Here is a 25,918-nt window from a genome sequence, read left to right on the forward strand (position 1 = left end):
TAAATGACACAAAACAAAACATAAACAAGAAAAGAAAAAAAAGATATGTAACATTAAGTAGATGAACGTGGGATGACATAACAGAAGCTAATCACATTGGATTGGTGTTCGCACTTTTCTCAAATACACATACAAAACATACTCTGCGCCTACACCCTCTATGAGATAAAGGAGTGATGAGATGAGACGGGTCCCCACCCCGATGCTCTTACTTCCGTGCAAACCTGTATAGTCTGTAAACATTCCAGAGTACTGTCTAAAGAGCAAAACAAAAGAGAGAGAGCGAGCGAAAAAAAAAGAAAAAAAGATGGCTACTCAGCAAAAGACGGCGGAATTGAGTCAGTAAATGGGTCGCTTTAGTGAGGATGGAACAGTGAGAACGTTGGTGGTCAAAAAGAGGATCTTTTCTATTGTTTTTTTTTTTTTATTTTGTCTGTTTATTTCCTTCTATATGCAATACTAGACGTCACTAATTAACGTTTGAAATTAAAAAAATACTAATGTAATTAAATTCTATAGCTATTTATAAAGGTTATGAACGAGTTTTGTTTGGTTTAGAAAAGTATAATTACTCGTATCTTATGATTACTCTTTAGCTAATTGCGAAACGCTATAAACTATGCAATGTTTTTAACTAATCAATTCGGTTAACCTTAGGCTAGCATTAAACTGTGAGCATATACTGTGAGCAATGTGAGCAAGCATTCATTAGCATCTATGTACTACGAGCTACTAGTAACGTTTTAAACTATAAATCCCCTTTTCATATCATGCATTTACGTTTAAAACCTATTTCTAAAACTTAAAATTCCAGCCAAAAGCGACTAAAACAATTCGTTACTGCGCGTGTAAGAGAGTTCGGCGAGCGAAGGGCGAAATTCTAGTGTAGAATACAACAATAAAAACCAAATACATCATTGGGCACTCACACAGAAAGAGAGAGAGAGAGAGAGCGGAAATAATAGTATACATAACGAACGAAAGGGGCAAATAAAAAACACAAGCAAATAAATAAATATTCCTAAAACGGACGGTAAAAGGGTAACCGAATACGAGAGTAAATGCATCGCGAACCTGATAGGAACACGTCTTACAAAACCGTACGGCAATCAGAAAATGGCGGACGGAGCCATTTTGCTAACAATCATCAACACTACTAGAGAACGGGTCGATGAGCAGGCATTATGAAGCCGTGGTGAATTAAACGAAGCGAAGAAAAACAAACTGTACTGGCACCTACAAATTTACATTATACACTATTAATCTATTTAAAACCAAAACCAAGGAAAACCCACCGTGTGGTTTTGTTAACGTTGACAGTAGCCTTTCGAGTAGAACGATCTAGAAGAGAGAAAAACAAAAAAAACTCCCCTCCCAAACACAGTGTTTTCTCTCTCCCTCATTAGCCAGGTTTCTCTGAGCTGCTCAGAACTTACAAACAACTAGTTTGCTTCGTTTTGTCATCCGCCGTTAGTTAGTTGTGAGATTTTACGAAAATAAGGTCAAAATTCGGTGAACGAGAAATTTGAGACAAACAATTTTTACATTAAATCCCACCCTTATTCTGCCCACCAAATCCCGGCTCCCTGACGCTTACTATCAGGTGCGGGTTAGTGTGAACCAATGCCCACCACCCCAGGGAAGCATTACGAACATACGCAGCGTGATTTAAAAGCTTAACAAAAAAAACAAACCATACCAGGGGTGAAACGATAAATAAAACAAAAAAGTGTATAAAAAAGTGACAATTAATATAAAGCAGACAAAAGTAATATATAACAACCAAGAAGGTATGGGTTTACACCCAGTTAAAAAGGATAAAAGAAATAAAATAAAAAAAAACACATTAAATAAAACAAGAAAAAAAGGGATAAGAGCCGCCCAAAGCAGGAAAACGATAGCGCTAACCGAAATCGAACGTCAGAGGCTCTGGTGTGGGCTCACATGGGGTAAAGTACATGGTATAATGCAGGATACAATTTCTATTTCACCACTGCCTTAATTTTTAACAAATCTATAGCAAATCGAAACGTTGTACGAACAGGCATAAACGGCGCGGCAAGAGATCGGCTACAGAACGGAATCATTGAAGGCGCCGCAGGGAAACAGCAATTGCTACCGTACCCGAAACTGACAGTAACCGAGCGGACTCTCGTAGTAGTAAAATAAAGGAAAACTAAACCCAGTGAGAACAGACTTTACAATTTAACCGATGTAACAAAACACGAGTGGACGCGAAACGCGCAACCCGACACCTTCTAGCATAGACACGCCTATTGGAGTGACGGTGACAACGGAAACGGTTCGGGAAATAAACGATGAGAGATGAATGAACAAAACAAAGCCCAACCTAAAAGTGAGATAATTCCATAAAGTAAAACACTTAACGATACCGTGGACGAGGACTAAGAGAATAAGTGAGCAAGTGGTAAAGGACGGTTGGACAAAGCGTATATTTCATCGATTGATGTACTCTTCTCGAAAAGATGTCTTCTTCCTCTAGCTCTATATTTCCTTTTATTAAATGACACACACAAAACCACTCGAAAGAGCACGGGACGAATGGAATCATGGGCAAAAAAGATTCAACTAGTGTCCCACCACACTAGCATTTGGATGCAGAGAAGGAACTATATTAAGAGATAGTGTATTGCGAGCATGCGAGAGATTATGGCCACGCGCCCCTATATGCCATAAAATCGAGTCTCATAAAATGAACGCGACAGACGCAAAACCATCTGGATGTTGATATCGTAAGGAGATTTTAAGATAACCTTCCTCTCAATCACACCGTCACCATCAAATGGAACCCGTTTACGGACACACACATACACACACACATACACAAACTCTTTGTGCAACTTGAACCAAAATTTACTTTTTACGTGTACCACGAAATTTTCGAATAGGAATACGCACGTGTAATCTTATTGGAGCGAGAGTATGTGCGCTGGTGCGTGTGGCGATGGTGGAAAGTATGTAGAAGATCGCGAAACGATCCACTAGTGTAGTGCATGAGTGGAGTAGAAATGTATGTGAAACATAGGAGACGGAACGGCTGCGGAAGGTTCTATGAGGAATGTAAAAGAGAAGAGGGGAAGGGAGGGAGAAAGGGAGAAAAGGATGGATGGAAAAAGAAGAAAAAAAGAACGAAAACAAAACACGCGAAGCGCATATTATTACGAACCTTTCAGTGTTTCTGTTTCCATACAATTCAAAACACTTCTCATTGTTGTGATTCGATTTTGAATGCTAATATAGAGTGCTACATCAAGCTGTATAAGGATATAAAGAGAGTAAAAACAACAAAAAAAAACGAATGAAAAATCATCATCAAAATATACCAAAACAGTGCGTTGTTGTTTCTATTGTTTCGAAATATGTTTCACGCTTGATGACTGTTCGGTTTAACATTGTATTGCAATTGGAAGAATGGTGTAAAACGGACTACTGCGATACAGTTTGTTGAAATTGGATTTAAAGATACAGATCGATTAACCCAGAACAATGGTTTAAAAGGTGTTCAATTGGCCACTCACGTGGTAGGCTACTGAAAGAGCACTAGTAAATTGTTATTGCATACTTTCCGGTGTCGCCTAATCGTGCGTTGAATTATAGCATGAGCTGCAGCAACAGAATAGGTAGTGTAAACGGAAGCATGGCGATCGCTCGTACTGACAGCTCAGTGTAAACCTTCTGGAAGTTTTGAATGTAGTTGAAGACAGTGTTGTTTACAGCGTGCTAAAATATTGTGTTCTCTATTGCTTCGGTAGTATTGTGTACAGTTTTTTCGCTTTATTTCGTAGTGTATTACGAGTGGAAAGTTGCTAGGAGTGCTATAAATGGTTCAACGTGTGTACTGGGTATGAAAATGTCTGAGTGACCCGTAGCGGCCACTTTCACGGTGCTTCCGGGGCAACCTCCATTAGCATTTAGCTTTTGGTCCGCGCTGCTGATCAGATCACAGTATAGACCTCCCTGCAGGCACGTGTACATGTTTGCCTTGAGTGTCAGTGAAATCTCCGCATTGAATGCCACAAATCCAACACGATCACGACAGAACCCTATCTGGTTCTGGCCATTATCAACCCACGCATGAACACCCGTGCCGTTGGTGGCATGCCGGAAGTAAACCATCTTCCTCACAACGGGCCATCGATGTTCACAGATCCATGGTAAGCGGCAGGCCCCGTCTGGATCGATCTGAACAGGCGCAATCTTACCTTGCGCATCGCTCGGAGGACCTTCGAAAGTCGTGGTAAAGTAGTACGAACTTGTAATACGCGTCATTCCATACCGATGTGCAAGCATAAAGGCAAGCCCGATTTGGTACGCTCTTCGGTTGTGTGCCGGCACGACCAATGGATTACCATCCTTGTCCTGTATTCGTTGAAGCTGGGGATTGTTGACGTATATTAGTGCCTTCTCCCGTGGTACATACCCAAGTCGGGTGCCCAAGTTGACGAAGTAATGGAAGGGTTTTCTTTTTAGCAACACATCTCCAATGTCGTACGCAAAACGGTCTTGTGCGATCACTCCGAGTTCGGCGTAATCTTTCCATCTGGCCAGCAGCGATTTCTCGGCTCCGGTTAAGCCGTGGTAAGATAGATCGAGACAGATGAACGGTCGACTACCTGCCGGAAAGATTTGGCCCGTCGTGCTCAGGTTGTGCAGCTTGGTAAATATAGCCTGCAGATCGTGTGGCCACATATAAAGCGCCGAATCGACTAAGAATCCCGCTACACCGAACGTCAACAGTTGGTTGAGGAAGCCCACTATACGATCACGAACACGCAGCAGACTGTGGTTTAGATCGGGTCGGTCTTCCTTCCAACAGTTGCGCAATTCGTGTGGATCGTTCGGGTTCACGATACGGCAGCGATCGTTAAAATCTGTCGAACTGTACGGTACACCTGGATAATCACGTGCGGTAGGATTCACGGTAGAGCCAGCCGTTCCACGGGTTTGTGTTAGGGATCCATTTTCCGGCCGTGCCATATGGTTCAGCACCACCTCTACTATCACTCGAACACCGGCCTTGTTGCAGGCCTCTATTGCCGACCGCAATTCTGACTCGTTTCCCGAGCGACTTGTCAGCTTGTACGAAACAGGTTCATAACGATCTGCCCAACTAGCAGACTTACCTCCATCGCGCACCTCGTTCACCGGGGATAGCTGAACCGCACCGAATCCGTTCGGACCGAGGTATGTGCGGCACTCGCGCTCGACATCTTCGTAACGCCACTCAAACAGCTGCACTATCGTGTGGCGTCCGGTTTTAAAGTGTGGATTAAACTGAGCCGACACCAGCGAGAAGCAAAACAGTCCCAGTGCAAACAACATGTCGCCCGGCTGGTCCATCAAACCAATCATAAATAAATTGACTCCGCAGCGGGCTTTGAAGATGGGTTTGACGTGATGCAGTGAATGTCATCGGAAGTGTTGCATCGGTGCGATTAACGAGCACGATTTCATCCGGCATATCATCAGAACGCGGCTCTAACAGGTAATTATAAACAAGGTGAAGGCCATTGTTGGGAAAAAGGTGTGGGAAATGTAATGAATGATGTGTTTGTTTAGGTGCGTGAGTATGGCGAATGCAATTTCTCAGGCAAATAACGCATCAGAGTCAAATGTACATGTATGGTGGTTTGCATAACTTTAGGTGTTTTTAGTTTGTTGCTGTATATTGAATAATTCTCGTGTGTTGAATGCTTACTTATAATTCGCTTGTAATCAATAATATCGAAAGATTGAAGCATCTAGCTTTACAAAAGTAACCAACCATTTCTGACGTCGATCGGCCTGATTGCAACGTTCCATTGTAATCAATTTTCCTCCGTCGCGTACTGCTAGACATTTACCGAGCTTTTCACTCCTGATCTGTCCACTGTTAACCACATATTGCCAGCGTTGGGTGCGCGTTTTCTCGTTCCTATGGCATCGCCTCACAACCGGCTTGTATCTATCGGAATTGATTGTTTCTATACAGGTCGAGTAGTTGTTTAGTTCGCGATAGAAATTGTGTGTCCAGTACTGTTGCTTTTCTCGTCCATCGCACACTGCCATCGTTAGCGAATGGTTCGCCCAACTGTGTGTTAGGCAGTGCTTAGATGCGAGGGCGGCATTGTGCATTTCTCCACGGAAGGCACCCGGTACGAGTGGGTTCATCATCTCCGGGAAGGCATTGAGCACGTAGTCCCGAAAGCTTCCACAGCCAGCCCTAGCACGAAGGGCTTTCCGATCATCCACTGGCCCAAAGTACTGCGGGAAATAGCGAGGCACACCGTAGACATCGAACAGCACTTGCTTGTACTCATCCATCCACACCTCAGCTAGCCGCAGCGAGTTCTTTATTACCACGTCTTTACCAGCTGCTAGTAGATAGGGATGACTTTGCTTGCGTATGTGCGCAACTCGTGAGCAGGGCACAATTACCATTTTGCCACCGCACATCCAGCTCTTCAGGGACAGTTCGATATTTTCCATTCCATACATCTCGAACCCTTTGTCGTACCAGCCGAGCCGCTCAAAGAAGGTACGTTCGATCGCGAACAGTCCTCCAGCCATGGCGGGTGTGTCGAAGGGAACGTATGGGTTCGGATAGCGCTTCTTCATGGCTGCCCGACCCCACCAACCAAAGTTCAGATCCCACCGGTAGGCCCCAACGAGCGGTGGGGCGAAGTCTTTATCCAACTGCATCGTATTGCCGTCTATCTGATCGATCGTTGGTATAGCGATCGTGGTGGAATTGCTCATTATCTCTATCAGCAATGGCTCAAGCCAACCTGTGAAGAATGAGTCATGCTTAGAGTTGCACATCTCATGGCAAAACCTTGAGGTTTACTTACCCACAGTACATTCAACATGTGCATCCAAAAACGTGATGATCTTGGCTGTCGTTGCCTTAGCACCAAACATTTTCGCTACAATCAAACCTAGTCTTGAGGGCGCCCGTAGAATACGTACCTTAGAAAAGTGCTCAAAATAGTCGTCTAATCGAGTTTTCAAGTAAGCTGATGAGGTAGAACAATTTCCATTTAGTGCTCCAAATGCTAGATCACGCTAAAACGACTCACCCGCAGTAGAGTAGTCGTCCACGAGCACTATTTCGTGTATCAAATGTTCCGGTGTTCGATCTAGGATGGAGTGCACGGTTCTTAGTAGCACGGACCACGCCTCATTGTAGAACACGATCACGATCGATGTCGGTGGAAGATGAACGGCTGTTAGATCTTGTTGCCGACACCATGCAGCTCTTATATCCGGTAAACGTCTCCTAATAGACATCAGATCGGAAGCGTACGCATTATACCCGAACATCTCCAAACCCTGTTTAATCATCTTCAAAGTGGCGTTGTCTTTCAAGTCCATCTCCACAGGGCGTCCAAGATCTCCTGGAGGTGCCTCACGATCGGACGGTAGTGTCCGCGTAGTGTAACAGTTCGTTTGCTGTGTAGGTTTATCAGCTGATCGCCATTTTTTATCTGAAGTAAGACGGCTGTTGCCTAACAGCTCTCTGTCCATACAAACTTTGATGAGGTAGGTCTTGTACAAGAACCATGCTACACCAAACACTGCCAGATACATGCACACCGTAAACAGATGGCGCATGCTCCTGCTTTTCACCATCTGGTAGAGTTGGTTCTGGTCTACTGACCGACCAGTTTGAAGCATCGTTGAGGGTGTCGAAACATCCCATCTCTTAGCTTTGTTGATAGAGTGTTTTCTTGTTCAGCTACGAATTACCAACGAACAGTGAGCTCTATTGAATAGACACATATGGTTCCAGTTCCAAAAAAAAGAGAAATTCAAGTAAGTGTTTTTTTTCCTAGAAAAACAAAATGAAGGTCGTAGTCATCTATGAGCTGAATGTTAAGAACTGTGAATAAGGCTTGTAACGTCTTTCATATATGTTTAACGGTTTGTTGATCCAGTTGGTTTATTTCAGTCAAGTTCAATTATTCTAAGAAACTGTACGTAACGAGATTAACTGACCAGTTTTGCTTCTCCTTTGTGGCGTCACAATTTTCTAATGTCAACGTGAAGTTGGAATTTTCACTTATCGATAAGCATCTGCTGTGCGCCATGCTAACAATTTGTTTCGTTTCACTCACATACATCCAACTTTGATTGCCCCGATGTCGGTGACACATAGCAGTGGTCAGTGTGGATCCGTTAAAAGCGAGACAAGCTTTGTAGGAGTTGATGTCCTGATAGTAGCTATGACTCCAATATTGCGTCCTTTCTAGACCATTGCAAGGCGCCATGTACGGAGCGGTACCCTTTTTATTCACCGTCAGGCACAACCGAACACCCAATGCAAGATTGCGTACTTCTCCACGAAACTGTCCCTGGATGGATGGTTTGTGAAGTTCTGGAAACGCATGCTTAAGGTAATAGCGGAACGGTTTACATTTGGCACGTTCCCTTGCGCGCTTCCGTTTCTCAACCGACCCAAACAGAGCTTCGGAATAACGAGGGAATCCGTTCACGTCAAACACGACCTGCTTGTACTCATCCATCCATACCTCTGCCAACCGGGCCGTATTATGGAACGCCAAATCCTTCTGCACAGCAAACAGATAGGGATGGGAGTGCTTTTGTACGTGTCCCACCCGGGAGCAAGGCACAGTGAGTAGTTTGCCTCCACACATCCAACTCTTGATTGACAGTTCAATATTCTCCATGCCGTATAGAATGTAGCCCTCATCGTACCAACCGATCCGCTCGAAGAACGTTCGATTGATGGTGAACAATCCTCCCGCCATGGCGGGCGTATCGAATGGTTCGTACGGATGCGCGTACTTCCGGTGAAGTTGCTTCCTTTCGCACCACCCAAAGTTAAGATCCCACTCGAAGGCACCTGCAAGTAGTAGCGAGATGTTGGTTCGGAGGCTCATGTCCCGCTCGTCGATACGATCGATCGTCGGGAGAGCTATATGCGTAGAGTTACGGACAACCACCTCGAGTAGAGGCTCAAGCCAACCTGGAACGTTAATCGGATTGAGGACGAAATGTAATCGTAGGCACCGGTTTCACATTACCTTCCATACACTCTACATGCGCATCCAAGAAGGTAACAATATCTGAAGAAGCATTCTTGGCCCCTAGCATACGGGCCCGTATCAATCCGAGTCGCTCCGTCGCACGAATGAACCTTACAACCGGGTACGCATCGAAATACTCTTCCAGTTGCGTCTTTAAAAAAGCTTAAAAGTACATAAGGAGATTTATAAAGCAGTGATGTTGACTCTCCACTTTGATTACTTACGGAAATTTGAGCAATCGTCCACTAGTATGATCTCCCTAATCAGGTGCGAAGGCGATCGGTCTAAAACCGAGTGCACTGTGCGCGTCAACACTGACCATACTTCATTGTAGAACACGATCACGATAGATGTAGCCGGTAGACGCTCGGACGATAAGCGGTTACTCTTGCTATTACGACACCAAGGGTCTCGTAGATCCGGCAATCGGCGTCTTACCGACACCAGATCCGAAGCATACTCGTTGAGTCCTTGTTGGACCAACGATCGTTTAATCTCTGCAGCTACACCTGGATCGGATTGGTTAAACTGTACAGGCAATCCCATATAACCTGGAGGAGTCGAGTTTTGTAACGTAACTTGCGATGGAGTTGTGCCTGACTGGGGACTTGTGGAAAGTTTTTGAGTGAAGGGTGTCTCATAGTTGAACTGATATAAGGTGATGTTTACTACAAATATGATGGCAATACAGAACACGAACGGAGTTTGATATGGCACTCTGTGGCACATTTCGGTAGATGCCTCTCGAAAGGCTTTTCAATACTGTTCGCTGTTCTTCTGGAAGAAGCGTTGAAACGAGCATGAAACACAATGTGCTTCCTTTGTTTGGAACGCTCACAGTGCACGGTCTGTTTGCCATGCATCCGGTTTATTGAGGCGGTTTCCAGAAATTGTACTCTACCAACGTCACATACCACCTTTGCATCTGTTTACGATCATCACATGGTTCGAGCATCACAACTCCGCTGTGTCTTTCGGTGTCAACTGTTAGGCACACTTCCCGCACGATGCTTTTAAGCTGCTGACGGTTCGTATCGTAGCTCCAGGATTGCGCCCCACGCATTCGATGACAGGCAGCTAGAGTAGGGCTTGTCCCAGCAGGACCTGCGTCAATGCAACGCTTGTAACTGTTAAGTTCTCGGTAAAAATTATGCGTCCAGTACTGGGTTTGGTTACGCTTATCGCACGGTGCCATGTAAAGTATGGGTGCCGGTGATGATCCCACCGTCAAACATGTTCCATTCCCGAGGGCGGCATTATGTACCTCGCCACGAAACTGCCCCACTACGCTTGGGGAAGGCATTTCCGGGTAGGCACGTTCCAGATAGTAGCGGAATGCTTTACAACCGGCTCCCGCCCGGAATGCCTTTCGATCTGTGACGGATCCAAACAAATCATCAGCATAGCCCGGAATGCCGTTCACATCAAACACGACCTGCTTGTACTCGTCCATCCAAACCTCTGCCAGGCGGATGGAGTTCACGAAGATTACATTCTGCTGCCCGTCGTCTATGTACGGGTGGGCACTCTTGCGAATGTGTGCCACATGCGAACATGGCACGGTTAGTATTCTTCCTCCGCACATCCAACATTTGATGGACAGCTCCGCATTTTCCATTCCGTACAGGCGGAACTGCTCATCGTACCATCCGAGACGCTGGAAAAAGTGTCTAGCAATGGCGAAGATCCCACCCGCCATTGCCGGAACTTCGAAGGGTTCGCTAGGCCGCTGTGTGCTCCGATGCGGAAATGTCGAACGATGCCACCAGCCAAAGTTGAGATCCCACTCAAAGGCGCCAAACAAATCGGCAGACACGTTAGTGACCAGATGCATGTCGGTGTCGTCGATGCGGTCGATTAGCGGAACGGATATTGTTTGTTCGTTGTCCCAAATGTGCTCCAGTAAGGGTTCCAACCATCCTGTTGCGTAAGCAAACCATGAGAATAGGGCAAACACTTAATGCGATCGACAAGCCTTACCTTTCGTACATTCTACGTGTGCATCCAGAAATGTAAGCACCGCTGAGGTTGTGTTCTTGCTCCCAAACATTCTTGCCCTTATTAAACCCAGCCGTTCAGGAGCACGCACTATGCGCACCTTGTCGTACGTTCTGAAATACTCTTCGAGTGGAGCGTTCAAGAATGCTGCTGAAGAAATGGAAATGCGTTAATATGCGTGAGGATCTTCGTAAGCTATACTCGACTTACGCAGATTGGAACAATCGTCAACGAGCAGTACCTCATCGAGCAGATGTGCAGGAGAGTTGCTCAGCACAGAATGAACCGTTCGCAACAGGACGGTCCACGGTTCGTTGTAGAACACGATCACTACGGATGTCTTCGGGAGCGTAAGGTTCTTTTGCCGACTGGTGACACATTCCGAAGGGCGTAAATCTGGTAAGGATCGTCTCGTAGACACGAGGGCCGACGCATACTCATTGAAGCCATACTGCTTTATGCTCTCTTGCACAAGTGCTACTATCTCTTGGTCAGAAGAATTCCACTGCACTGGCCTTCCCAAATGTCCTGGTGGTTGAAGTACTGTCCCTGGTGGCTCTATGGTACTGACATTGCTTGTTACGTTTAACCTCCAAATTCGAACTTGCTGCTTTATCTCATCGTTGTATTGGTAAAAGATTAAATTAACACCCAACAGCAATAGCAACGCGATCACTGCATTAAAACGCCATCTTGCGGTCGATAGCATAACTATTATTTCTGATGAAGCTAAACGAAATCGTTCCAACGTTCGAAACGAAGCACTTTAAACTGTCTGTATGCGATAAACGTGTTTATTATGAGCTCCGGTGTATTTCGAGTATAATATTCCCTTTGTGAGACGAAACGAATGGTTTGAGTCTAAAGCAGAACGATGTAAAGAAAACTTACGCAACCGCTCTAGTGTTGCATTCTGAGAAGTCTTTCCTTCCATTTCTATTGGACATTAAAAATGAGTCATGTACATTCATATCGTTGTGCTGTAGACTGCATGAGAAGTTTGAAGCACCAGGAACAATCAGTTTAAGTGTTTCTTATCAATGTTCTCTTAACATCGAAACATCCAAGTGAATGAATGAAACGTTCCACTGTTGGTTCAGCTTGGTGGGGTCACATTGTTCCAAAAGAAGGGTCGTATTTGTCTTCGTGTCCAATGCTAGACACAGCTTCTTCGCCACACTCTCTATCTGACCGCTTGCTACCAAGAATTTCCATGCCTGGTTACCCCGCGACCTGTGACACATGTACACTTCCACCACGGTCGAAACGGCGTCGAGGCAATTCCTGTAACTATTCAGCTCCTGGTAGTAGTTGTGCGTCCAAAATTGGTCCTTCTCGAGGTGATCACACGGTGCCATCCCGATAAAGTGATCATCCGGCCGATACGTCAAACAGCTGCCATTGCCCAGCACCACACTGTGAACCTCGCCCCGGAATGCCCCCGGTACCATCGGGTTGTGCATTTCGGGGAAAGCGTTCTCCAGATAGTACCGGAACGGTTGACATTTGGCAGTCTCGCGGATGGTTTTGCGTGATGCCACGGAACCAAACTCCGCCTCGGAGTATCTTGGAATGCCGTAGATATCGAAAATGATTCCTTTATACTCATCCATCCACACCTCGGCAAGACGAATCGAATTCGCGCGCACAACGTCTTTCGACTGTTTAGCGAGGTACGGATGGCCAGTCTTCTGGATGTGGCCTACACGGGAGCAGGGAACGGTCACCATTTTTCCACCACACATCCAACTCTTCATCGATAGCTCGATGTTCTCGATGCCGTAGATATCGAAACCGTCATCGTACCAACCGAGTCGTTCGAAGAACGTCCGGTTGATGGAGAACAGTCCTCCAGCCATGGCGGGTGTATCAAACGGCACCATCATATTGTCATACTTCTTTTTTAGCGAATATCGACCCCACCAGCCAAAGTTAAGATCCCAATCGTATGCACCTACAAAAGACGGTGATTTATCGCTGCGGTACTTCATGTTGTTCTCGTCAATCCAATCGACAGTTGGTAGAGCGATCGTGGTCCAATTCTCGGCAACCGGTTGTATCAGTGCCTCCAACCATCCTGAGTGAAGCAGAGGAGTGTAGAAATGATAATGACATCATTGGAATCAGTCTAAACTCCCATGTACTTACCGATAGTAACTTCAACGTGCGCATCAAGGAATGTAATTATGTCCGTCTTTGTGCTCTTCCCACCAAGCATCCGGGCTCTGATCAATCCCAATCGTTTCGGGGCCCGAATAATTCGGATCTTTGGGTTACTGGCAAAGTACTCCTCTAGTTGCGTTTTTAGATGAGCTACACATCACCAGAAATTAAGCCGAATTGAAAAGATCGCGCACACTCACAAGATGGCCACACTTACGCAAATAGCTGAAGTCATCCACGAGCACTATTTCGCGCACCAGCTGCTCAGGTGATCGGTCAAGAATGGAGTGCACCGTGCGCACCAACACTGACCACGCTTCGTTGTAGAACACGATCACGATCGAAGTCGGTGGTAAATCGGCCGGATATCGACCCGGTTCACGGCACCAAGCGTTCCGAATTTCGGGCAGTCGTCGCCGAAGGGACATGAGATCCGAGGAGTACTGGTTGAGTCCCTGGTCGAGCAAACCATCTCCCACCAGTTTGTCCACATCGGTATCGTTCAGGTCAATCTCCACCGGTGTTCCCATGTCACCCGGTGGTACCGGAAACCTTGGATCGAGCCCGAGCGTTGTGTACAGGAACTTGAATAGCGTTGTGCCGACTGAGGATGAAGGGGTGGTAGAGGTGATTTCGTGTCGCAGTTGAACCTTCTGCTCGTCGATGTTTCTGCTTCGGTGAAGAGCTAATCGTCTGAGTACATTATCAAACCGTCCGCGACCACCGTCGTAGAACAGCGTCAGGAACAGGTACACCAGCAGTATGAGAATGCTCCCTACCAGCACAAAATTCTTCCTGCAGTTGTTGCGCATGGTGGCACTGTGCCCCGTTCAAGCCGTTAGTGCATACGATGATGGTAGAACGCGTACTGAAGTGTAGTGGAATTTCAAAAAGGTTTTGAAGCTGTAGTGTACGCCTACGATAACATTCCACCACTTGAAAAGTGTAACACCATTTGCACACTGAGATCGGCCAGTTGACTAAAGTGGACAAAACGGTGGAGTTTGCGGTGATAGAATTCTTTATAAATGTCATTTCTATTTTGCTCCTGTAGTGTGTTGTTTTATTATTACTATTCTAACGTAGAGTTACAGTGCTGGTATGCTCTCTAACCTTTGTTAAGTAAAGTAAGTTTTGCTTGTTAATAGTACATCATGAGCTCATTTCGTCGTTTTACACTGTTGAAAAAGATAATGTTGAGAAATGCTGCTTGTTGGAAATTATTTTGTTAGAATTGCCGTAGAGGGCTCACTACCTTTGAAGCTACCACACAGTACATAAATAGGGGAGCTAACTGGTGGAAGGTTTTGTTTTAACTTTTGTAGAATTTCGCGAACCGTTCGTATAGCCCTAAACTTTAATTGGGTTCATTAAAGGTTTATAATCTCCTACCTCAAACGTTCCAAAATTCTGAAGACTGCAGTAATTTCGAGACCCAGAACTACCTTTCTTCCAGATTGCTTTTATTCCAGGATGGTAATGGTAAGGTAATTAATTAATTGCTTTATAAGCGCCATTTTATGGAAGACGAAACACACAAGACGCACCTTCAAATTACGATGTCTACGTATGATATTCTTATCGCCGTGGCATCAAACATCGTACGACAGCTGTCAGATGTTTCTGCACTGATAAACGGTACCGCCCAGGACGGAGACGCTATTTGCACAACACTTGTATGCTGTCTAGGGTATGTGATAACGAGATTGCTGTGACGAGATTGCTGCAATTGGATGCTACTGGTACTGAGTCGATTTGCAATGCAATTTGTAAACAGATGTTGTTAAGGCACTTTGTGGGTGTGAGCTGTTTTGGGGGGGTGAAACATAAAAAAATCCTTTTAGGAAGAAAGCAATTCTTTTAACGAAACCAGCTCTGTCGAACTTATCGCTTTCTTGAATCACTTTTTTTTAACATGAGTGTCATTCGATTATCGACACCACATTTCAAGTATTGCTTTTTTATTGTTGCAAATTACACTACACAATTTAGCACTTTCTTATCATAACCAAACAAAGAAAAAGTGTCATCACCAGTCAAAGATATCGATGTAATACAGCGATTAAAAAGATTAGTCCAGGGTATGTCAAACAAATTCCACCGTACAATATATTGAGGCTCTCATTTGCACCTTCGAGCAGCGTCATCGCAACACACTCAATACACTGCAATGAGAATCAAACGACCTTCTGGACAGATTGTTCGTGATGATTGGTGTGGATGGTAGACAGGAGAGCAGATAACACGGTAGACGAGACTGGATATTGCAATAGCTTGCCTAATCTATTACGCCTAGCTTGAGTCATTATCATACCGATCTGATAAACGAAAGCAATCGATTAGACATATAACGACTAGATTGTAGATGTGAGTGCAAAGTACGACCACTGAGATTAGCTCAAGTAAATGGTGACACGTCTAGTTCGATGTAGCTTACGGTCCACTTTTGGGCGACATTCTTTGGATCACATATTTGCATGGTAAGAGTGACTTTTGTTTGCGTGTTTACCGCGAGACACCGATCGTGCTTGATGCTCTGCAGTTGGTTCGTGTCAGTGAGCACACGCCACGCTTGATTGCCACGTGATCGGTGACAACCGTACAGTGCGAGATCGGTGCCCGTATAGTCCAAACAGTGACGGTAGCTGTTTATCTCCTGGTAGTAGTTATGTGTCCAGTACTGAGTCTTCTGCTTCCCATCACACTGTGCCATTCCGAGGAAATGAGAATCCGGACGATATTCGAGGCAGGTCCCATTTCCCAGCAGTACACTGTGTACTTCCCCGCGGAACGCGCCTGCTATGTAGGGGTTTTTCATTTCTGGAAAGCCGTTCTTGATGTAATAGCGAAAGTCCTTACAACCAGCACGCTCTCGGACCGCTTTCCGTTCCGCAACGGAGCCGAACTCCTCCTCCAGATAGTGTGGAATACCGTGAATGTCGAAGATTACCTGTTTGTACTCATCCATCCACACCTCGGCTAGACGAATGGAGTTCGCACGCACAACGTCCTTCTTTTCGTTACGCATGTAAGGATGACCAATCTTCTGGATGTGAGCGACTCGTGAGCAGGGAACGGTCACCATTTTTCCACCACACATCCAACTCTTCATCGATAGCTCGATGTTCTCGATGCCGTAGATATCGAAACCGTCGTCGTACCAGCCGAGTCGTTCGAAGAACGTCCGGTTGATGGAGAACAGTCCTCCAGCCATGGCGGGTGTATCAAACGGCTCCATTTTGTTCTCGTACTTCTTTTTCAAAGATGTGCGGTGCCACCAGCCAAAGTTAAGATCCCAATCGTATGCACCAACGTAGAGAATCGACTTGTTGGCAACAAGTGCCATACTTTTCTCATCAATCCAATCGATTGTAGGAATGGCAATAGTGGTGGAGTTACGTGCAACAACATCGAGCAGTGCCTCCAACCAACCTGACAGTGTAAGAGTGACGAGTGGACATTGGATTAGCATTGTAAAGTTTGTTTAGCTGCACGCACACCTACCTACGGTACATTCCACGTGCGCATCTAGAAACGTGATCACCTCGGACGTTGTGTTTTTGGCTCCGTATATTCTTGCCCGAATTAACCCCAACCGAGAAGGGGCACGAATGACTCGCACCTTGGGATACGGTCGAAAGTATTCCTCAAGTTGGGTTTTAAGGTTAGCTGCAGGCGATAAGAGAACTGATTTATGGGCTGCTTCCGAACGGCTTCTTCCACACTTACCTAAGGTGGAGCAGTCATCTACCAGCACGATCTCCCGCACCAGGTGTGCCGGCGATCGGTCCAGTATCGAATGTACCGTCCGCAAAACAACCGACCAAGCTTCGTTGAAGAATACGATCACGATCGACGTCACTGGCAGGTTATCTAGAAAGCGTCCCGGTTGTGCACACCAGACATCACGTATCTCGGGCAACCTGCGCCGAACGGACATCAGGTCGGAGAAGTATTGGTTGAAGCCTTGCGTTTGGATTCCTTCCTGTGCCAAGACGGCGATCTGGTCGTTGGACATGTTCACCGTAACCGGCAGTCCCATATCACCCGGCGGTGGCGTTTGATATCGCGGATACAGCCCGATAGTGGTATAAACAAAGCGGAACCCTTGGTTTATCACAACACCCGCGGTACTCGTTTGTTTCGGCTCTGATTCATCGTCAGCTGTATTGCGATACTGCTGCAGGAAATTTCTCTTCGGTGTAAGTGTTAGATTAACGTCGTACACGAGGTACAGTACCATGAGCGCTAGCGTGACAACGACGGTCACCAGTACGACAAGATTGCAGCGCCGCTGGACAGCAGCGGCGCAAACGCGTATAAACGATACGGCATTCCGCATGCTGTCGGTGCCGAAAGCAAACTGACCGATGTCTCGGTTCGATTGCTCGATGGTGGCAATGTGAATGGATGGTTGTGATAAGTGTGCTAAGTGCGCGTATTATACAGGTTGGTCGGGCGCCTACAAACAAGGCGGGAATCGGCACGAAATACGATAGCGGCGTCTGCGTGTAGGTACACCGGTGATAAGACGCAGCGTGAACAGCTCTAATGCTGTGTGCAGTTCTCTGGTGAGACGCCGTGAGATATATAAGGTTAGAATTATGTGCTTCAAGTACGCTTCCTGTATAATGCTCATGAATTCTGTTAGATTTGGGCCAAACGAGTGCGGATCATATAATTTGCTCGACTTTGTGTAGAGGACGATCGCTTATCGGTGTTGAAGAGTAGATAATGTTACAAGTTGCTTTGTGAATTTTACTTCTGTATGTCTGGACGGATTTTCTTGCATATTAGTTACGTTGTGTTCCAAACATCTCTATTCGATTGCCTAATATACATTTGATCAAACAGGTTAATGGTATTTAGTACCGATGTTGGCGACCACGACGAGATCAATTGAGATGATTGAGATGAGTGTATTTATTATTTTCCTGCTGGTCTTTTTATCTACTGTTAATAGAATTAGACCACATTTTTTAATCTACCCTGATATAATCTAATGCTTAGATAATGTGTGATATCTGATATTTTCTGTACCGTGTTAATATTATGCATCCATTTATTTATTGGTTTACTACACATTTGTTCAAACGCTGCCAGTGTTGTGTGGTTTGGAACAACCTATTGGTACAGATGTTTCCGACGGCGCACCGTCCGTGATGGTATTGGGCTGACTTAAGCGCCCGGCGTTACCTTCTGTGTGCGCAATGATGTTTTATTGAAGTATTTTCACAAGCATTTTAATGAGGTGTTTCACTTCGTTTTAGTTTAACCGCGCAAAACGGTGAGCATCGCGATAAGACTTATCGGAAACCATGCTCGTTATTTAGTTGTTTGTCTTGTTTTCTGTCAGAATTGTTGTACTAAATCGATATAAGAAGAAAAGGAATAGAGGCTTGCAATGCTTTAGTGTTCAATGGTGGATATTTTATTTTGTACTTAGTACATATATAATTCTAACGATAGTGTTAGAAGCAGCGTACTCAGTGCCGTACCCAGTGGCAGTGATCTAACGGTGGACGGAGTAGGCGGCCGTCTATGAGGACTGATGGCCCCGAAGAAAGCAGTTATGTAGGAAAGAACATGTGAATTGGTATAGTAAAGAATCCGAAAAGAGCGACACTTTAACCCTCTCCGCATGGTAGAGGAGTCGTACAGGTAGAGAAGGCCACTTGGCACAAGGCCTTTTTAAAATTTTACATTGTGGAGCCCCATCTGCTTTTAACAACTCCTTTTCGAGGGCCTGGAAGTCCCCGCCACCCACATCTCCACATTCCCAGCTCCCCTATAGTTTAACCTTTCAAGGGGCTTAAACTACCAATCCATCCAGTGCCTCGAAGGGGATTGTTCCGTCACTAGATGTACCTTCAAGTATTGTATTTATTTGCAATTCAATTACAGTATCAAAGACTTTAATATCAGTGCCCTAGAATTTCCGGAACAAACCACAGTCAAACTGTCTGGTTGTTAGTAATTAAAAACCGTGGAGGGTCATTAATGGCGGATAAAATTCTCGGAATCTGAGATAGAGTTTCTGTTGGTGCATACCAAATATGTAAAGTTAAGTTTGTATACTTACGCATGCATTTGTCTATAAGTTGGTGCTAATTTCTGTCGTTCAATTTTTATAAAGCAACGTCCAGAGCCAGGCTATAACGCTATTGGTATAGCTATTTGTTTGAGAAAATTTTATCTCGTTCTGAATTTGTAGTCATACCTGCATTATAACTAAACCTAATTTAATCATCAAAATTTTTTAACGAATTGGCAAATCAACGGTGAGGTTAATTCGTTTCAGAGCTGTTCGCGTGTAGTAAGCCCAGTAAGTACATCCCAATGCGCCTGCTAGTATGCAATCAAGCGAAGTGATTAATTGTCCGACGATCGATCATATTGATTTTCAAATTCGATTCGAGATTGATTCTCGCATTCGATCATTCGCCTCAAATGTGTCTCTATTTATCAAACCACTTAAAAATATGAACAAAAACTTACATCATATAATTCAATGGACTCTATACAAAAAAAAACTGTTTGTACCAATTCTGCGATCTAAAACTATGGAATATTATACACAACAAATGTGACACGTTGCCTGGCATTTTTAAATATGTAAACAATTTATTATGTTTTAATAACATATCTTTCAGGAATGGCAGGGGTTGAGTGCTTTGGCTCTTGATCTACACTCTACATCCACTACTCTATGGCCGGATAGTGCCACTTCTGAGATTGTTCATCCAGGACACATGCATTGATACGCACCTTCTTCATCGCTTCGTCGACATCCAAACATTTGCCCTTGTGTTTCTTGTGCTCGAACTGGTACGTGGTAGCATTGTACGTCCATTCTTGATTTCCTCGCGCTTTGTGGCAATGGTACAGCAGCAGCATGCTACCGTCATAGTCTAAACAGTGGTTATCGGTACTAATTTCGCCGTACAAACTGAACACCCACTGTTGCCCAACGTTCCCTTGCTGGCATGGCGCCATATGGACGGTATTCTTCGGCTCAACGTACGTTAAACAGTAGTCGGGTGGCCCAGCCAATGCTTCGTTTCGTACTGGGCCTTGTCCGGGACGCTTGTCGAGTGCTTCAGCCAACTCCGGGAATACGTTCTCGAGGTACCAATGAAAGTCTTTACAATGGAGATCCTTCCGCAGCTGCTTGCGGGCGGAAACATCTCCATAGTTACCGCGAAACTGTGGTCCACCAAACATTCCGTACAGAACGAGTGCGTACTCATCCAGCCACACTTCCGCCACGCGAACCGAGTTAATGCGTACGACGTCGGTGGTTACACCCTAAAATATAGCCATACAAGAAGCATTAGAATGCAGTCGATCAACACTTGTATTGAGGTTTCCCAAAAGTACTCACATTTAGATAGGGATGTCCAGTTTTCTGGATGTGAGCAACACGGGCACACGGGACAGTCATTAGTCTCCCGCCGCACATCCATGCCTTCAGCGAAAGCTCAATGTTTTCACCGCCGTAAACATCCAAGCCCTCATCGTACCATCCGAGCCACTCGAAGAATTTCCGATGGATCGTAAACAATCCGCCCGCCATCACCGGTGTGCTGAACGGTTCCATCTTGTTGGCTGGTTTGTTTACACGATCCCACCGGCCACGCCACTGGAAGTCCAAACCCCATCCCATTGCGCCGTAGTATACCGGTGCCTTGTCACTCACTAGCTTCATGTTGTTCTCGTCGATCCAGTCGATCGTCGGTAGGGCGATGGTGTGCGGGTCTCGCACCACCAAATCCAGCTGACCCTCGAGCCAACCGTTCATACACTCACAGTGTGCATCGAGAAACGTGAGAAAGTCGGACGATGCATTCCGGGCACCGTACAACCGAGCGCGTATCAGTCCAAGCCGCTTGGGAACTCGCAGGATGCGCACGAGCGGATAGCTGCTGAAGTACTCGTCGAGCTGTGTGCGCAGATGCGCTGCGGATAGCAGAAGTTGCCCATCAGTACCGGTAACAGACCGCAAAGGCTTATTTAAAGCTTACCCAGATTAGAATAATCGTCCACCAGGATGATCTCGCGGATGAGCGCCTTTGGACTCCGGTCAAGGATGGAGTGAACAGTGCGTACCAACACCGACCACGCCTCATTGTAGAACACGATCACAATCGATGCCTGTGGCAGAGCGGTATGAAGTCGTTGTTCCGCCGTACACCAAGGGTCCCGTAGATCGGGTAACCGTCGCCGTACCGGTATAAGATCACTAACGTACTGATTCAGACCCTGTTTGTCGTAACCCTGCTGGACTAGCTCACGAACATCGGCGGTTACGTTGTCGGGCAGTATCACCGCTTTACCCATATCGCCCGGGAGCTTTTCGATCCACCCGTCATCCGGCACCGGCGTGTAGTGTGCATCGTACTGCACCACTTGATACTGCGGCACAATAAAATCTGTCCCGCCTCGTAACACTGTCCGCTGGTGTTCCTCCTGGTGCGTTCGCTTAAACTCCTCCAATGTGGCGAGTCGATCTGACAGCTGATTGTGGTAGAGATAAAGGGCCAGAATGCAGCCAAACACCACCAGCGCCCAAACGATGTCACGTTTGGTGGAGAAAAATTTCTGCAACAAGAAGCAGAGAGATGTTTTAAGATATGAGAGCCCGAATCGCTATTCGCTGTCAATGCCTTACTCCGTACATGGTAGAACTGATCCACGCGGCACTGCACCATTCACCGGCCAGTATTGGTTAATCACTAGCGAGACACATCTTCGGGTTCGGGTTTCTCTTTGCGCACGCAGTGCCGAAGTAAGCTGTGTTATCAATCAGTTTAATTTATCAGTTCGTCGAGGGTGTTTACTGTCACTTCAAACGTGTCGCACATCTACACTGACGGTTCGGGTACCTTATGCGGCCTGGCTACAAAGGTAACTCACTGTTCGATAAACAGACAAGATCGGTGCCACTGTTTCGGCCCCGGTGATTCGGTTCGTGCGAAGGTGCCACGAGGTCGTGTTTCTTTTGTCGTAGCTTCGTGCTAGCTGAAAGTAATGTTCTGAGGAAAGGAAAATAATTGGAGCAACTGGTTCGATTTGTTCTTCTCGACACAAGCTGCCAGTTGTCGTCACGTCTTTTTGCCAGTCACACATTTCGTTCATCTCACCTCATTTGTTTGTTTTGTTGCTGTTGGAGTTCGCAAGTGTTTTTTTTTTTGTTGTATCGTGCAGCATCGTGGCAATAACCGGCCGGAAACATGGGCTGAACCTCACAGATTGTTTGGTTGAAAGTTTTGCATCAGCCACTGCTGATTCGGCACGTTCGGATCGCAAACTTCCAGCGTAAAAGTTCGATTCCACTGCAGGCAACGGTCGTAGGTGAGTTTTTTCAGCAACTTACTCTCCGAATCCCAACTCCACGCCTGATTGCCTCCCATACCGTGACACCGGTACATTGCCACCGTCGTACCATCATAGTCCAGACAGTGGTCTTCGCGCGTCACCTCACCTTGCTTGGTAAGATACCACAGCTGGTGACCGCCGGTACCGTGACACCCAACCAAAAACAGGTGCGTCGGCCAATCGAGACAGGTGGGATACTGTGTCGTCCCGCCAAAGCGTATCTCACCGCGCGCCACCGCTTTACTCGGATCGAACTGTTCCGGGAAGACGTGTTCGAGGTACCACCGAAACGGCTTACACTGGAGCCGTTGGCGTAACTCTTTCCGTGCCGTTACATCTCCATAGTCACCTCGCCTGGTGCGCCCTCCGAAGGTTTCGTAGTAGTAGTCGGCGTATTCATCCAACCACACCTCCGCCAGCCGGACCGAGTTGCGCTTGATTATCGATAACCCGCCGGCAATCTCGCGCAAATAAGGATGGCCACGCTTCTGTATGTGTGCTACGCGGGAGCACGCCACTATCTGCAGCTTGCCACCGCACATCCATGCCTTGAATGAGAGTTCCATGTTTTCACCACCGTAGATTTGCATCCCCTCATCGTACCAGCCGAGCCGCTCGAAGAACGTACGGTGTATGGTGAAAAGTCCTCCGGCCATGGTTGGTGTGTCGTACGGTGCCGCCGGATGTACGGTGGACGTACCGTTCTTGGATGCGGCCTTGATCCTTTGATCTCTACCGCGCCACTGGAAGTTCAGTGACCAATCGAAGGAACCGAAGTACTTTACCGAGTTCTGTGCGTTCAATTCGAGCGTGTTCTCGTGGATCCAATCGATGGCCGGTATGGCGATCATCGTTTCATCTGATGCTACGTGGGCAATAAGTGCTTCTAGCCAACCTGAAGAAGAGGCAGTAATGGGTGTAAATTAGTGTTGGGTAAATTTGGATGAATATTTGAACTTAATTTAGATGAATCTGATTTCTTCAGCTTCAAGATTTATGAATCCCCAAATATCAATTCTCCCAACTGTTAGGCGAAAGGACCCCAACTGTCATTTCACTTAGGGTTTGATGTGCCTGGATTCATTGTTGTTTTGGGAGTCGATACGGTATTTGTATGACTCCTCACTTGAGATTCATATGAAAGACATCTTCTCAAAAGATTCACAACGCACAACACTAAACCGCTGGAACCGCCTGCTTTCTGTAGTTTTCAGACGTTTACTCACCTTCAATTACCTCACAGTGAGCATCGAGAAAGGTGATGATGTTGGCTGTGGTCAATTTCGCACCAAACAACCTCGCTCTAATAAGACCCAACCGTTCGGTGGAACGCACCAAGCGAACCTTCTCAAGTGCGGCAATATAATTATCCAGTTCGTCTTTTAGGTGATTCATCGTCGAACAGTCGTCCACGAGCACAATCTCGTCGATAAGCTCGGTTGGCGTCCGGTCCAGAACGGAGTGCACGGTACGCAGCAGTACGGACCAGGCCTCGTTGTAGAACACAATCACTATTACCGAACGTGGCAGCGTGCCGGGTTGGATGTGACGCTCGCGCCTCGCCTGCTCCTCACTCCGACACCAACCATCCCGCACGTCCGGCAGTCTTCGGCGCAGCGGAATCATGTCCGAAACGAACTGATTGAGTCCCTGTTCATCCCACCCTTTTCGGACGAGTTCCTGCACCTCGGGGGACAGTTTTTCCGGCAGTATCACCGGCAGTCCCATATCGCCCGGAGTTCCACTGGGGTCGAATGCTCCGCCTGGAACTTTTGGACGGTTCAGCACAAGATGAAGTTCCTCTTGCAAGTCATCGTTGGGAGAATCACGTTCCACTGACACTATCCAATAGGTAAGGGCAATCAGCGAGAGTACCAGCACAAAGAACAGATGCTTCGCGGTAAGCAACGGAACCATTGCTGTCAATGGACAAAAGCTGGTGTTACTTTAGACCCGGAACGATGAACGATGTGATCGTTCGCATAGCTCCCACCAGACTAGACCCGAACGGTTCACCACGATAAGCGCTAGGTGCTACTACGTGTGTGCCTTGCACCAGAATGGCACTCAACCTAACTGAGGCCCAGTGGGAAGGCTTTCGCCACGTTGTATGTTTGTTTTTTATTTCTTAATTCCGACTACTGCACATTGATGAACGAGCGCAAAACGTCATCGGCAGTACGTATGGAGACCTCGCACCCGACATCACCACTGTTTACTGTTGACAGGTCATAACTGACTGGGGGAAGTATGAGGATGACCTAATGTAGTCGGGGCGGTTTAGTTGTAAATGATGTTATACCATTGGAGTGGTAGCTGATAAGACGCTGATAACAACTTAACGTTGTGTTTGTTAGAGCGTCGGTAATGAGAATGTGTCCGATAAAACTGCTATCTACCAGTGGTGAGCTGTCCTCAGAAAGCGTAATAGGCGAGATACACTAAACGTAGTCATTTGGTACTGGTTAATTTTTTACACAATGCGATATTTTTGTCTAGCGATTTTTACACTGGATGTGTTTATATTCTTTTCCTTCATCATGTAAGGTAGGAACTTTTAAGCTCTTCTCATTGTTCAAATAAGAATTGGCGTCTTAATCTTACAGTTCTGTTAATTCGTTGACTTCGTCAGGTCTACAGGACATCTTGATTTCTAAATGAGCGTTGTTGCATGAGTTATGTTACAAGCTATTGTAGTACTTCTTCTCCGCACTGTTGTTGTTCAACCGGTTATTAATTGATATGAAGCAATGTTAAATGAGCTACCTTATCAAGGACCAACCCTAAGAGTTACGTCCACGAACGACACAAAGTTGACAGAGGCGCTTTGGTTTATATCATTCAAGTCAGAGAAAGTACAGAGTGTCGAACAGAAACTAAAATTCAGACCGCCAGACAGCTGACATGACTGTACAGTACATCAGAATCTAAAGATGAAGTTCGAGGACGCAATGACCTTATCGTTTCGTCGGGATGTCGGAGTAGCTGGCCAAAATGGCAAAGAAGTGCCTATACAAGAACAACACTGCTAAGGGAAAGTGGAAGTTAATTCTACCCATATCTGAAGAATCAAAGGCACTTGATTACCCTTTACTATTTTGTGATTATGTGACAGATGCAACTATTTTGGACAAACTTCACATAAAGTATCGAAATATCAACCAAATGCAGTTCTATGCCATGACTGATGCAGATGTTAACATTTATTGTTTTACACAGCCGCTTCGCTCAACACCGCTTCGATGCTACGCGATGCTCCACCAGTTTCAATCCACAAACAAACGCATCGTTATCATTTGGAGTTGCGTGTGAACTCCGCTTTGGATATA

At 46.0% G+C, this 25,918-nt stretch overlaps 8 protein-coding genes across 8 annotated transcripts; all 8 read right to left on the reverse strand.

Annotated features, from left to right (window-relative positions):
* Positions 1-3,810: 3,810 nt before the first annotated feature.
* Positions 3,811-5,343, reverse strand: LOC128718619 (alpha-amylase A-like). Its single transcript, XM_053812241.1, has one exon. It carries the CDS (start codon positions 5,341-5,343, stop codon positions 3,811-3,813), a length of 1,533 nt encoding a protein of 510 aa, XP_053668216.1.
* A 393-nt stretch (positions 5,344-5,736) lies between these two features.
* Positions 5,737-7,653, reverse strand: LOC128706790 (putative polypeptide N-acetylgalactosaminyltransferase 9). Its single transcript, XM_053801732.1, has 3 exons — positions 7,080-7,653; positions 6,852-7,016; positions 5,737-6,788 (listed from the first exon to the last, which is right to left on the reverse strand). Exons 1-3 carry the CDS (start codon positions 7,630-7,632, stop codon positions 5,737-5,739), a joined length of 1,770 nt encoding a protein of 589 aa, XP_053657707.1. The 5' UTR covers positions 7,633-7,653.
* Positions 7,654-7,961: 308 nt separating this feature from the next.
* Positions 7,962-9,779, reverse strand: LOC128718620 (putative polypeptide N-acetylgalactosaminyltransferase 9). The gene is made up of 3 exons (XM_053812242.1): positions 9,275-9,779; positions 9,048-9,212; positions 7,962-8,989 (listed from the first exon to the last, which is right to left on the reverse strand). Exons 1-3 carry the CDS (start codon positions 9,777-9,779, stop codon positions 7,962-7,964), a joined length of 1,698 nt encoding a protein of 565 aa, XP_053668217.1.
* Positions 9,780-9,918: 139 nt separating this feature from the next.
* LOC128708650 (putative polypeptide N-acetylgalactosaminyltransferase 9) lies at positions 9,919-11,757 on the reverse strand. The gene is made up of 3 exons (XM_053803629.1): positions 11,259-11,757; positions 11,031-11,195; positions 9,919-10,970 (listed from the first exon to the last, which is right to left on the reverse strand). The coding sequence occupies exons 1-3, from the start codon at positions 11,755-11,757 to the stop codon at positions 9,919-9,921; spliced, it is 1,716 nt and encodes a 571-aa protein (XP_053659604.1).
* A 328-nt stretch (positions 11,758-12,085) lies between these two features.
* On the reverse strand, positions 12,086-14,023 carry LOC128719401 (putative polypeptide N-acetylgalactosaminyltransferase 9). The gene is made up of 3 exons (XM_053813026.1): positions 13,429-14,023; positions 13,197-13,361; positions 12,086-13,125 (listed from the first exon to the last, which is right to left on the reverse strand). The coding sequence occupies exons 1-3, from the start codon at positions 14,021-14,023 to the stop codon at positions 12,086-12,088; spliced, it is 1,800 nt and encodes a 599-aa protein (XP_053669001.1).
* A 1,586-nt stretch (positions 14,024-15,609) lies between these two features.
* On the reverse strand, positions 15,610-17,553 carry LOC128719632 (putative polypeptide N-acetylgalactosaminyltransferase 9). The gene is made up of 3 exons (XM_053813260.1): positions 16,941-17,553; positions 16,716-16,880; positions 15,610-16,643 (listed from the first exon to the last, which is right to left on the reverse strand). Exons 1-3 carry the CDS (start codon positions 17,551-17,553, stop codon positions 15,610-15,612), a joined length of 1,812 nt encoding a protein of 603 aa, XP_053669235.1.
* Positions 17,554-19,913: 2,360 nt separating this feature from the next.
* On the reverse strand, positions 19,914-21,891 carry LOC128707958 (putative polypeptide N-acetylgalactosaminyltransferase 9). The gene is made up of 4 exons (XM_053802916.1): positions 21,883-21,891; positions 21,236-21,812; positions 20,596-21,170; positions 19,914-20,519 (listed from the first exon to the last, which is right to left on the reverse strand). Exons 1-4 carry the CDS (start codon positions 21,889-21,891, stop codon positions 19,914-19,916), a joined length of 1,767 nt encoding a protein of 588 aa, XP_053658891.1.
* A 565-nt stretch (positions 21,892-22,456) lies between these two features.
* LOC128707191 (putative polypeptide N-acetylgalactosaminyltransferase 9) lies at positions 22,457-24,506 on the reverse strand. The gene is made up of 2 exons (XM_053802140.1): positions 23,816-24,506; positions 22,457-23,484 (listed from the first exon to the last, which is right to left on the reverse strand). The coding sequence occupies exons 1-2, from the start codon at positions 24,504-24,506 to the stop codon at positions 22,457-22,459; spliced, it is 1,719 nt and encodes a 572-aa protein (XP_053658115.1).
* Positions 24,507-25,918: the final 1,412 nt, after the last annotated feature.

The sequence above is a fragment of the Anopheles marshallii genome, chromosome 2, assembly GCF_943734725.1.
Source record: "Anopheles marshallii chromosome 2, idAnoMarsDA_429_01, whole genome shotgun sequence".
NCBI classification, from domain to species: Eukaryota; Metazoa; Arthropoda; class Insecta; order Diptera; family Culicidae; genus Anopheles; species Anopheles marshallii.

Excerpts from the sequence above, each read along its gene's own strand:
- LOC128719632 (XM_053813260.1), bottom strand. The coding sequence starts at position 17,553 with ATGCGGAATGCCGTATCGTTTATACGCGTTTGCGCCGCTGCTGTCCAG. Across the intron at positions 16,881-16,940 it reads AGATGACTGCTCCACCTTAG|CTAACCTTAAAACCCAACTT; the intron begins GTAAGTGTGGAA and ends TATCGCCTGCAG. Across the intron at positions 16,644-16,715 it reads GCACGTGGAATGTACCGTAG|GTTGGTTGGAGGCACTGCTC; the intron begins GTAGGTGTGCGT and ends TTACACTGTCAG.
- LOC128718620 (XM_053812242.1), bottom strand. The coding sequence starts at position 9,779 with ATGTGCCACAGAGTGCCATATCAAACTCCGTTCGTGTTCTGTATTGCC. Across the intron at positions 9,213-9,274 it reads GGACGATTGCTCAAATTTCC|CTTTTTTAAAGACGCAACTG; the intron begins GTAAGTAATCAA and ends TGTACTTTTAAG. Across the intron at positions 8,990-9,047 it reads GCATGTAGAGTGTATGGAAG|GTTGGCTTGAGCCTCTACTC; the intron begins GTAATGTGAAAC and ends TTAACGTTCCAG.
- LOC128706790 (XM_053801732.1), bottom strand. The coding sequence starts at position 7,632 with ATGGTGAAAAGCAGGAGCATGCGCCATCTGTTTACGGTGTGCATGTAT. Across the intron at positions 7,017-7,079 it reads GGACGACTACTCTACTGCGG|CTTACTTGAAAACTCGATTA; the intron begins GTGAGTCGTTTT and ends CTACCTCATCAG. Across the intron at positions 6,789-6,851 it reads ACATGTTGAATGTACTGTGG|GTTGGCTTGAGCCATTGCTG; the intron begins GTAAGTAAACCT and ends CATTCTTCACAG.
- LOC128707958 (XM_053802916.1), bottom strand. Across the intron at positions 21,171-21,235 it reads GGACGATTATTCTAATCTGG|CGCATCTGCGCACACAGCTC; the intron begins GTAAGCTTTAAA and ends TGCTATCCGCAG. Across the intron at positions 20,520-20,595 it reads CTGGACATCCCTATCTAAAT|GGTGTAACCACCGACGTCGT; the intron begins GTGAGTACTTTT and ends GCTATATTTTAG.
- LOC128707191 (XM_053802140.1), bottom strand. The coding sequence starts at position 24,506 with ATGGTTCCGTTGCTTACCGCGAAGCATCTGTTCTTTGTGCTGGTACTC. Across the intron at positions 23,485-23,815 it reads TCACTGTGAGGTAATTGAAG|GTTGGCTAGAAGCACTTATT; the intron begins GTGAGTAAACGT and ends CCTCTTCTTCAG.
- LOC128708650 (XM_053803629.1), bottom strand. The coding sequence starts at position 11,757 with ATGCTATCGACCGCAAGATGGCGTTTTAATGCAGTGATCGCGTTGCTA. Across the intron at positions 11,196-11,258 it reads TGACGATTGTTCCAATCTGC|CATTCTTGAACGCTCCACTC; the intron begins GTAAGTCGAGTA and ends TTTCTTCAGCAG. Across the intron at positions 10,971-11,030 it reads ACACGTAGAATGTACGAAAG|GATGGTTGGAACCCTTACTG; the intron begins GTAAGGCTTGTC and ends CTTACGCAACAG.
- LOC128718619 (XM_053812241.1), bottom strand. The coding sequence starts at position 5,343 with ATGTTGTTTGCACTGGGACTGTTTTGCTTCTCGCTGGTGTCGGCTCAG.
- LOC128719401 (XM_053813026.1), bottom strand. The coding sequence starts at position 14,023 with ATGCGCAACAACTGCAGGAAGAATTTTGTGCTGGTAGGGAGCATTCTC. Across the intron at positions 13,362-13,428 it reads GGATGACTTCAGCTATTTGC|CTCATCTAAAAACGCAACTA; the intron begins GTAAGTGTGGCC and ends GGTGATGTGTAG. Across the intron at positions 13,126-13,196 it reads GCACGTTGAAGTTACTATCG|GATGGTTGGAGGCACTGATA; the intron begins GTAAGTACATGG and ends TGCTTCACTCAG.